The 11,039-nt window shown below is 54.1% G+C and overlaps 1 protein-coding gene across 1 annotated transcript; it reads left to right on the top strand.

Moving 5' to 3' along the window:
• Positions 1-375: 375 nt before the first annotated feature.
• SLC29A3 (solute carrier family 29 member 3) lies at positions 376-8,352 on the top strand. The gene is made up of 6 exons (XM_059477001.1): positions 376-414; positions 1,509-1,761; positions 3,333-3,415; positions 4,063-4,289; positions 5,129-5,291; positions 6,157-8,352. Exons 2-6 carry the CDS (start codon positions 1,513-1,515, stop codon positions 6,827-6,829), a joined length of 1,395 nt encoding a protein of 464 aa, XP_059332984.1. The 5' UTR covers positions 376-414; positions 1,509-1,512; the 3' UTR covers positions 6,830-8,352.
• Positions 8,353-11,039: the final 2,687 nt, after the last annotated feature.

Here is an 11,039-nt window from a genome sequence, read left to right as displayed (position 1 = left end):
TGCTGCTTTTAAGGGTTAATCCTCTGTTAATGTGGCTCCTTTTTCAGGCTTATTTTGCCCAGAAAAGGTACCTGGACTGTCTGTAACTCTTTGTTCTTATTGTCTCGTATTGTCTGAAATTCTAATTGTCCAAATTATTAACACTCTAATTATATTGCTATTTTTATAACCATTTTATTGCAGGTAATTGGGACTAGGGGGCGTGGCCGAGGGGCGCGGTCAGCCCGGAGGGGGCGTGGCCAGCCAGTGCCTCCCGCCTTTTTCATGCGGGGCGTGACCAAGCCCTATAGGGGCGTGGCCAATCATAGTGGGGGCGTGTCTCTGTGGCTGTGGGCGTGGCCTTCCCTTCAAAGGCGGGGCGGGGCGGGCCAGCGCCCTGAGGCGGCGGAGGCGGCCGGGCCGGGCGGGACCCCCGTAAGTGTTGCGGTATCGGGGCCGACCGGAGCGGGGCCGCGTGGGTAGAGCGGGAGGCTGCGGGGAGGGAGGGGTGGAGCGGCGTTTCCGGCTGCCGAAATTCCCGATTTGTCCGCAAAATCCTCGGTTTCCGGCATTTCCGCCTCCCCCGCGCTGTGCCTGGCCCGCGGTGGCTCTGAGGGTGCCGCTGCCCCGGGGTGGGAGGCTCTGAGGGTGCCGGTGCCCCGGGCCGGCTCCTGCGGCGTTTTCAGGTGTTTTTCCTGCGCCTGGTGATGATGCCGTGTGTCTCTGTGAGTCATTTGTCACGGCCGGCTGACGTCGAGCTGGGCTGGTGCTGGAGTAGTTTACGAGCGGTTTGCAAGTGCTTTCCGAAAGCCCGGCCGCGTTACTACGAGTTTGCGCCTTGCTCTGCAGAGCCCGGCGGCGCTGCGGGTTCGGCAGTGTGTTGGGTGTTTTTTGGAGCGTGGCATGAGCTGAGCGAGGTTTCTTACTCCTGCAAGTCCAAGGGTGGACGGGTTAGTTATTAATTATGGGTGGAATTACGGGTGGTGTGTGCTGAGTCTATTTCCCCGTGGCTTCCCATCCGTGGCTCGCTCCTCCAGTGTTTGCCTGCCGAGGCCCTGGCAGGGAATGCCCAGAGCAGCCGTGGCTGCCCTTGGATCCCTGGGAGTGCCCAAGGATGTGTTGGACAGGGCTTGGAGCAGCCTGGGATGGTGGAGGAGCCCCGGCGTGGCCGTGGTCGCAGCCCCGGCGTGGCCGTGGTCGCAGCCCCGGCGTGGCCGTGGTCGCAGCCCCGGCGTGGCCGTGGTCGCAGCCCCGGCGTGGCCGTGGTCGCAGCCCCGGCGTGGCCGTGGTCGCAGCCCCGGCGTGGCCGTGGTCGCAGCCCCGGCGTGGCCGTGGTCGCAGCCCCGGCGTGGCCGTGGTCGCAGCCCCGGCGTGGCCGTGGTCGCAGCCCCGGCGTGGCCGTGGTCGCAGCCCCGGCGTGACCGTGGTCCCAGCCCCGGCGTGACCGTGGTCCCAGCCCCGGCGTGACCGTGTCCCCGTTGTGTTTCCCAGCACGCCTGGTGTGACCGTGTCCCCGTTGTGTTTCCCAGCACGATGTTCCCGGCAGGCAGCAGCCCTGCCCCGGACCAGGAGCCCCTGCTGGAGGACGCCGTGCGGAGCGGGTACAGCCTGCAGAAGCCCAGGGACCGCTGGCACGGCGCCTACCTGATATTCTTCCTCCTGGGCATCGGCTCCCTCCTGCCCTGGAATTTCTTCATCACGGCCAAGCACTACTGGAGGTACAAGCTGCAGAACTGCTCGGATGAGCCCGGCCCGGCGGGGCAGGCTGCCTCGGACCTGCGGGTGAGTGCTGCTTTGGAGGCAGAAAAAAATCACCTGCCCTCCTTCCTAACAGGCTCGTTTTCCTCCTCTGTTTCCCCGTAAGGTTAGTGAACATCCTCTAGGGTCTCCCCTGCCCCAGAGGGAAAAGTTTATTTGGTATTTATTCACAAATAGCCACAGGGAAGATGCTTCAAGTCATCTTGTGGTCATGCCTTTTACCTGTATTTGGAGTGGGTTGAAGTAAAGTGATGCTCTTTTCTGGTTTGGGGCTTTTGAGGCATGGTGGCAGCGTGTTTGGAGTTTATGTGGGGTTAAACACTTCCATGATGACACTCTTCCCCCATCAGAGCTTTATGTGGGAGGAAGATGTCAGGTTTGCTTTGGGGTTTATTTGAAGGGCTCAGCTGAAAGGGAGAAGAAGTGGGTATGTTCTGTGATGCCAACAATGAAGGCATATCTCTGAAGGGTGGAAAAACCCAAGGATGGAGAAGAGTTGCCATTGCACATGGATTAAAACCCAGCAAGCAGGAGAGAGGAGTGTGGAACCTGAGCTGGTCCAGGCATGGATTACATTTGCCGCCCACCATTGTGCTGCTGCATTAGAAATGTGGTGCAGGGGCTCTGAAGCACTTGCCCAGTTCTCTCCTCACTGCTGGTGTGAGCCCATTTGTGGGAATGAATGAATAGTTCTCTGGGATGTACTGTGAGCACACTTCTGCCTGGTGCAAAGCATTAGAAAGTCACTTTTCCTGCCCAGAAGCAGAAGCAAATTAACTTTTTAAGCAAGTTTGCTCAGTATCCCCAGGATGGTTTGGAGGTTTGCTTTAAGTAGGTGGCTAAACAAGCTGCAGTTTTAGCAGCCAGCTTTGTGTTTTGCTTTGTCTTTTCCCTCCTGATTCATCGTGTGGCCGCAGAGCTTTGAGCCTCCTGCTTGGCTGAGCTGATGCCACAAGCACAGAGATTTAAGTCTCTGCCTATCTGGACCCTCTAGGAGTGATTATTAGATTTTCTGTTGCTTCCAGTGAAGCTCCTGATAGGGAAGAGGAGATGAACGTGCTTGTAAACTGATTAAAAATTATGCCAAGCTGTAAAAAATAATGAGCTGTGCAGAGAAAACCTGCCAAGTGCCTTCTCCTGGTTGGATGTGATGAGACCTCATCTCTGGAGCTGGATAAGTGCAGAAAATGAGAAACCTGCTGTGATAGGGGTGGACATGTAGGTCATCCTTCTGTTTGTGTGCATCATCCTGCCTGCTGGCTGAGATTCCTGCAGCAAAAAAAGGGGATTGAGCCCCTCGAGGGGAGAGGAGAGGGAGCAGCCACACTTTGATGGTGCACAGCACCATGGCAGCTCCTTCTTTCACCGTTTGTTTTTTTCCTTCTGTATTTGTGTCCCTGATGTCCTGAAACAGCCCAGGGCTATGGGAGGGCAAATCCCAGAATTCCCATTGCCCTGAGCAATTTGCAGCACTGCAAGGTGGACACCTACACCATAACTCCCTGTTGTGTCATATTCAAGATCTGAAATTCATGTCTTTGTTCCCCCTGCAACGTTCTTTACTTTATTTGGGCTTTGGTTTTTTTTCCTGGCAGGACTATTTTGAGAGTTACATCTCCATTGCCTCTACCATACCCTCAGTGCTGTGCCTCATTGGAAACTTCTTGCTTGTCAACAAGTAAGTGCTGCTCTTAGTTGCTTACTTAGTGTTCCAAGTACCCAAGCCACATTTCTCCCTGGCTTTGCTCCTGTCTTCTTTCCAGCTTCCCAGCTCAGGGGGAAACCACAGGGCACCCTGAGCTCAGCCTCCCTGTGCAGCCAAAATTCCCCTCCTTGAGTTGCAGCCAGCTGAGGTGAAGTGGGAGAAGCACTTTGCTTTACAAGTGCCTGCAGTTGGCCTGAGTAAATAAATTCCTAATGAATTCCTCGGTTAATTGCTTGGAAACAAAAGGTTTTGCCTTTTAAAAATACCTTTATTGTCATCAGGGTTGGCAAAAGCCAGGCTCATCGAGGTAGGAGCAGCACCTTGCCCTGCCCTTACCAGCCCTTGAACTGGGATGAGAAATGGACCAGCTGCTCCTTGTTGAGGCTTAAGCCTCAAACAGCCTCCTGCTTTCATCTGTACCCTTCCTTATCCCCCATCAAACTGCTGCACGCTTGCAGGCGTGGCTTTGCATGGCCGACATCCTGATTCCAGCTCCCTCAGCTGCTCCCACCTCTCTTTATCCTCTTTCCCCTTCTGCCAGCACAGGAGTTGCCCCTGTCCCGTGTTTACCCTTCACCTGTGGTTTGAGGCACAGCAGTGACTCCCTCCCTTGTGCCCAGGGTTGCTGCCAGCGTGCGGATCCTGTCGTCCCTGTTTGTCATGCTGGCCGTGTTCCTGGTGATCACCGTGCTGGTCAAGGTGGACACCTCCACCTGGACCACGCCTTTCTTCACCCTCACCGTGGGCTGCGTGGCCGTGGTCAGCAGTGCCTCCACCGTCTTCTCCAGCAGCATCTTCGGCCTCAGCAGCTGCTTCCCCATGAGGAACCTGCAGGCCCTGCTCTCAGGTTGGCTGATCCCACTGGGATCGTGCTCCTGGACTTTCCCTGCTCGGCTCTGTGGTTTTTCTCTCTGGGGGTTTTGTCATGTGGGGGTTTGGTTTAGAAGCTTAACTTTGCCCTAATGATAAAGGGAAGTTGCTGGAGGAGAAACTTGCTCGGTCACATGAGCTTTGGTTTCTGTAAACAGCCATAAAGTGACCCTGGAGTGTTGCTGGGTGCAGGGAGAAAGGAGGGAAGGAGGTGACATCCCCCTGCCCTGTCATTTCCAGCAGCTTTGCCTTGTCTGCTCCTTTCTGATCAGCGTTTCCATGAGTGATGAGGGGCAGCTTGGGAGCTGTGAGTGATGAGCTCCCTGGAGCATTGATAACATTATAAATGTGCTGTGGAATGCTTGACAAACCAAGAGGAGAAGCAGGGGGAAAAATCAGGATGGTGAAATTTTTCCTGGGGCCAAGACAGGAGTGTTTTTAATGAGTTTATCTCCGAGAAGGAAAGCACCACATCCCTGAGATGGCATTCCTGCCTCTGGTGCCTTGAATCCCATCTGGGGGAGTGCAGAAGGGAGGCTGATTGTGTGTGCTGGTGGGAAGCCAGGTTTAGGCTTTGGGAAGGGTTTGGGCTGTTTCTGCAGGACTGGGGAGCTGCAAGCCCCGAGCCTGTGTGTGCTGTGCTGTGTTGGAAGGGGTGCGGGATGGCACCTGGGCTGTGGAGATGGAGAGGAGCGTGATTGTGCCCTAGCTGTGGGGCAGTGCTCCCGGGGGAGCCGTGCATGTCACAAGAGCAGTTTCTGGGGTGCCCCTGTTGCTGTGTGTCCCTCACTGTGCCCGCTCTGTTGGCACACGCAGGCCAGGCCATGGGTGGCACCGTGAGCGCCGTGGCCTCCGTGATAGACCTGGCAGCGGCGGCCGACGTCACCGACAGCGCCCTGGCCTATTTCCTCACTGCCGACATCTTCATCGTGCTCTGCATCGTGGTGTACCTGCTGCTGCCCCGGCTGGAGTACTCCAGGTGGGTGCCAGCCTGCCAGGGCTCCCACAGAGGGATTGCACTGGCATGGCTGGGGATCCACGGGACACTGGCGCTGCTGCTGTCCCTGCCCTGTCCCCGCCGCCGGCCGCGCTTCCCCTTTCACCGAAACCACAGGCTGAAACCGAGCCTCGGCCCAGGGCTGAGCTTCTGCCAAGCTTTCCCAGGGCCCCCAGTGCTGCCTCTCCCAAAATGTGTGGAGTCAGCAGAGAGCCCTCACCCAGGGCCGGCCAGCCAGGAGTGTCCCCATACCCTGTCTGCCACTGGTCTGGTTGGTGCCTGTAGCCCCCAAGGGCCTGCGTGCAGTGGGGTCCCCTCTGTGAACACTGAGGGCGCGGAGAGATGGGGACAGGGGATGCTGGGTGTGCAGGGGTCACCTCTCTGTGCGAGGTGGGAGCTAAAGGTGTGGTGGAGTGTGGTGTTTGCTAGGCTCCCCAGCATGAGATGACAAATCTGACCCCATGTGCTCAGAAGGATGATTTATTATTTTATGTACTTATATTAAAGAATACTATACTAAACAAAAAGATACAGACAGAAGGCTTAACAAGAATGAATAATAAAAAACTCCTGACTGAATCCTCAGTGTGGCACAGCTGATGGTGGTTGGTCATTAGTTAACAGCAATTCACATGTTTGGATAAACAATCTCCAGGCCACGTTCCAGAGCAGCGAACACAGCAGAAGCTGAGGCTCCTCATCTTCCCAGGAGAAGAAATCCTGGCAAAGGGATTTGTCAGAAAATGTGACAGTGGAGTTGCTGGGTGCAGCAGGCATAGCTGTGTCTCCAGCTTCTCTCCGAGTCTCAGCTGCATTCCCCCATGCTCCCCTGTGTCTCTTTCTGCAGGTATTACCTGAGCAGCCAGAAGGAGAGCCCCTCGCTGGTCACTGTGCCCCCTGACGGCTCGGTGGAGGAGCAGGCAGAGCCAGGAGGCACCGGGAGCTCCTCCTCCTCCCTCACAAGGAGTGCTGGCATCCCCCCACTCCGCCCCATCCTGCACAAGACTGCCCTCCTCGGCTTCTGCCTCTTCTACGTCTTCTTCATCTCCATCATCATCTTCCCTTCCCTCTCCTCCAACATCGAGTCAGTCAGCAAAGCCTCGGGCAGCCCCTGGAGCACCAAGTACTTCACACCCCTCACCTGTTTCCTGCTGTACAACTTTGCTGACTGGTGTGGCAGGCAGGTCACTGCCTGGATCCAGGTGCCAGGCCCCAAGAGCAAGCTGCTGCCTGCCCTGGTCCTCCTCAGAACCATCTTCCTCCCTCTCTTCATCCTCAGCAACTACCAGCCGCGGGCTCACGTCCGGACCGTGCTGTTCGACAGGGACGTCTACCCCGTGCTGTTCACAGCCCTGCTGGGGCTCAGCAACGGCTACCTGGGCACTCTGGTCATGGTCTACGGCCCCAAGATCGTGCCCAAGGAGCTGGCCGAGGCAGCGGGGGTGCTCATGTCCTTCTACCTGGTGCTGGGGCTGGCTCTGGGCTCTGCCTGCGCTGTGTTCGTGGTGCACCTCGTGTAGGGGGGCAGCCAGGGAGGGGGATACCCTCAGCTTGTGGTGCTGCTGTTGGGGATTTGGGGCTTGGAGGCTGCCTGCCTGTCTGGGCAGGGGGTAGCTGCATCCAGGGGGGATGCAGAGGGAATATTTCCCTTCTGGGAAGGGGCATCTCCTGTGCTTGGGAAGGTTCTGTCAGACACTGTCACTCCCAGTTGGATGGTGCAGGGACCAAAACAGCCTCATCCTGCCAAGGATGCTCAGGGACACCCTCCCTTACCCGTGTGCCAGTGGTTTTAAACTTAACCCAGGGCTTCTGGGGCCACCTTGGGTCTTGGTGCTGCACTGTTCAGCCCCTCAGGGGTTGGTGGTCTCAGGGAGGGCTCACCCCTCACTCATGGTGGTGTTGAACTAAAAAGGATTTGAGCCCTGGAGCACCTGCTCACAGCTTAGGGAACAAATAGCAGCTGCCCCAGGGATTGGGGCACATTTTTGCACAGATTTCATACAATCATTGCACAAAAGTAATTTTTGTATGTATATATAAGGGAAAATGCTCCACTTGGAGTTTTTCTTGCTTTAATTTTTCCATATAAAATTGAACTGAGGGATCATGTACTTCCTAGCATGGTGCCACTAGTGCTGGGGACTATTCCCTGGGCAAGCTGAGAGGAACACTGTTCCTGCTGTGACTGTGGTGTGACCCCAAGGCAAGCGAAATGCTGAGTGAGCCTAACCTGAGGTTTTTAGGGTGTCCTCAGTCTGTGCTCTCTGTGAAAGCCAGGAGGAGGTAGGAGAGAGGCCCTGGTGTGAGGTTCACAGCAGAAATCTGCCTAATTCCTGTAGACAGGCACCATATGGCCTCCAGATGTTCTCAGAGGGGTGAGCTACTGTGACACCCAAAAATATGGCCCAGCCAAAGACAACTGGCTTTTAAAGCCATTTAAACTCCCATATGCCAGCGCAGCCTGGACTAAATCTGATTGCTGTGTTTATTTTCTCAGATGGGCTGGATTTATGCTCCGGGAGAGGTGAAGGGATCAGCAAGGGTGTGAAGGCAGAGCTTGGCGGTGCAGTGATGCTCAGGGGTGCTGGCTGTGCAAATGGATTCCTTGGGTTAGGAGCAGATGCTCCATTCCTGGGCGCTCTCTCAGCACCTGCTGCCTGCCCAGGGTGTGCTGGAGCTGCTGCATGTGGCAGAGCAGCAGGGTCCATGCTGGTCACTGCCCGAGGGCTGAGGTTGGGGTGCTGGGAGCCCCTCCTGGGGCCAGGGCTCCCATCCCCTCCCTGCTGCTGGAGTTATGCAGCACTTGGGCAAAAAGCCCAGCCCAGCCTGGTGCTGCCAGCCAGAAATTCCCTTTGTGGCCTTGGGTGAGCCTGTCTTCACCCTGTGCATTTCACCCCAGTCCAAGGAATGATGAGATTTGGCTTGGTGTTTTACTGCTTTGCATCTCTGCTCCTCCTCTCCTTGTTACAGCCCAAATTCCTCTGCAGGGAGAGCTCAGTTATCTGGTACTGTTGCTAATAAAGAGAATTCCTGACCCTGTGCAGCTCCTGGTGTCTGGAATGGTTTCTCTTGGAGGTGCACTGATGCATGCAGCTTCAGCTTGCAGTTTTCCTTGTGGCCATCCCTCTCTCTCTCCCAGCTTGGATTGTGAACTCAGGGAAATCCCTGACAAGGGAGAGCCCTGAGATGACTGCTTGGAGAGCATTCCTGTGGCAGAGGGAGTGAGCAAAAAGGGGATTTATCCTCTGGTTTTGGTGACGTGCAGCTGAGGAAGGTTAATAAGTGAGGAGGAAAGTCAATGCAGATGCAAACTGGGTGAGAAGCAGGTCTGGGCATGGAATGCCATGGTGAGCAGGTGGATGCTGCCAGGCCTCTGGGCCATGAGCTGTGGGTGATGCCCTGCAAGAGGAGAGGGATCATTTACAGGGAGCTGCAGAGAGCAGCAGGGAAGCGATGGCAGTGCCTGGGAGAAGCCACATTCCTGCTCGGCGTGGGCCGTGCCAAGGAGCTCCAGGTAAGGAGACCTTGAGGAGGGAGATGGTGCTGGAGGGTGGAATGAGGCTGCATCTGGGAGAAAATAAAAGTGCAGCTGCACCTTGTGCCTGGCTGGGTTGAGTTGTGTCCCTGCCCATGGCAGCAGGGCTTTGGTGCTAGGTGATCATCCATTCCAACCCAAACTTATCCCCTGATCCTGGGATAAATTGGGATAAATGCATCTTTGACAACAAAAGCAGCCACGGAGCCCAGCTCCAAGGCTTGGAATGGTGCTCTAGCCAGGAGGAACACTGCAGGGATCCACACCTGTGCTGGTGTTTGAGGCTCCTCAGGATGAGGGAGGAGATGGGAATGTGACTCCATGTTTCAAAGGCTGATTTATTATTTTATGATATATTAAAAGAAAATTATATACTAAAGCTATACTAAAGAATAGAAGAAAGGATTTCATCAGAAGGTTAGAAAGGAACGAATAATAAAATCTTGTGACTGACCAGAGAGTCTGACACAGCTGGACCATGATTGGTCATTAATTAAAAACAATCCACAATGGAACCAATCAAAGCTGCGCCTGTTGGTAAGCAACCTCCAAACCACATTCCAAGCAATCAGATAATTATTGTTTGCATTTCTTTTCTGAGGTTTCTCAGCTTCTCAGGAGAAAATTCCTAGTGAAAGGATGTTCATAAAACATGACAGTGGCACAAAAACTGCCTTCCAGTTCTCCAGGGGCTTTAGGAGAGGCAGCTGCTCCCCTGAGCTGAGCTCCAGAGACAGACCCCGGCTGGAGCTGAGCTGGCTCCATGTGTCTCCCTCACCTGCCTAAAAATGCACTCCCAGATTTCGTTTCTGTGATCACCACTGTCCCCTCACCTGTAGGAAACAAATTTATGTGGATGCTGGGACTTTTAAGGTAAAAAGAAGGGAAGTTTAATTTTTCATTCCAACATTTATAGATTTTCAAAAATGCCAGTACATTGGAGGATAGCAGTGCTGCTTCTCCAATGACACTGGACAAACCAACAGCTCGTCAAATTTTTCTTCTTCCAAAAAAGAATGTAATGCAATAATTATTTACAAAAATGTGCACAAGAGAATTTGTTACAATTTGTTACGCAGCTATATATTTTTTATTATGTGAGCTACGCTCACATCAGCTGCAAGTGGCTTTCTCCAAAGCCTTGCCTCGGCTGTTCTCTGTCACCCTGATTTTTTAAGATTTTCTAAGCCTTCTGATGTTTACATTCTTGTAGCAAACTTTCTCACACACTTGCTGTAAATAACTTATTGTTTTGCATTCTTTTATGGAGGAGGAGAAATTTGATGGACTGCTGGTTTGTCCAGTGTCATTGGAGATGTCGCAGACATCTTTTATGAAAAATATTTTCCTTAGGATTTTTTCTCCTGAGAAGTTGAGAGGCCTCAGGAACAAAATGTAAACAATGGTTATGTGGAATGTAACAGGTGGATCTGTGATTGGTCTCATGTGGTTGTTTCTAATTAATGGCCAATCACAGTCAGCTGGCTCAGACTCTGTCTGTGATGCAAGCCTTTGTTATCATTCTTTCTTTTTTTATTCTTGGCTAGCCTTCTGATGAAATCCTTTCTTCTATTCTTTTAGTATAGTTTTAATATAATATATACCATAAAATAATAAATCAGCCTTCTGAAACACGGAGTCAAATCCTCGTCTCTTCCCTCATCCTTGGACCCCTACGGTCACATTGGAGAGGTGGCACTGTCACCCTCCAATCCACTGTCACTTTTGGGAGTCTATAAATGCTGGAGTCAGAAAACAAACTTCCCTTTTCTTCCCCTTGAGAGCAGCAGTGTGTGCTTGTGTTGTTTCACGTCCTGTAGTGAGTCCTCCCTCCCTGGAGCGTCCCCAGCGCTGTCCCTGTCCATCTGTGGCAGCAGCCTTTGCTGGCAGAGCCTCTGGTGCGGTGCTGTGGCCCCGGGGAGGTGGGAAGCCCCTCTGGAGCCGCCTCAGCAGCACCTTGGTGGTGTCCACAGCGCAGCAGGAACGCGATGCTGCTCCGTCCTTGAGGCCCTTTCCAACCCAAACCATTCCGGCATTCCCGGGAACACGAGTGGCCGCTTGGGGCCGAGCTGATCCTGCCCCTCCACCCCCGGGGAAAAACACAAACCCTGCCTTTGAAACCTCGCCAGCCAGCTGCAGGCTTGCCCGGCTGCTGGTCTCCTTCTTCCCTGCTTTATGGAGTAATTTGTACTATA

Source organism: Ammospiza nelsoni, chromosome 8 (genome assembly GCF_027579445.1).
Source record: "Ammospiza nelsoni isolate bAmmNel1 chromosome 8, bAmmNel1.pri, whole genome shotgun sequence".
In the NCBI taxonomy this organism is placed as follows: domain Eukaryota; kingdom Metazoa; phylum Chordata; class Aves; order Passeriformes; family Passerellidae; genus Ammospiza; species Ammospiza nelsoni.
The sequence above is the reverse complement of the archived record's forward strand: the minus strand, read 5'-3'. Positions and strand labels throughout refer to the sequence as shown.

Excerpts from the sequence above, each read along its gene's own strand:
- SLC29A3 (XM_059477001.1), top strand. The coding sequence starts at position 1,513 with ATGTTCCCGGCAGGCAGCAGCCCTGCCCCGGACCAGGAGCCCCTGCTG. Across the intron at positions 1,762-3,332 it reads AGGCTGCCTCGGACCTGCGG|GACTATTTTGAGAGTTACAT; the intron begins GTGAGTGCTGCT and ends TTTTCCTGGCAG. Across the intron at positions 5,292-6,156 it reads CCCCGGCTGGAGTACTCCAG|GTATTACCTGAGCAGCCAGA; the intron begins GTGGGTGCCAGC and ends CTCTTTCTGCAG.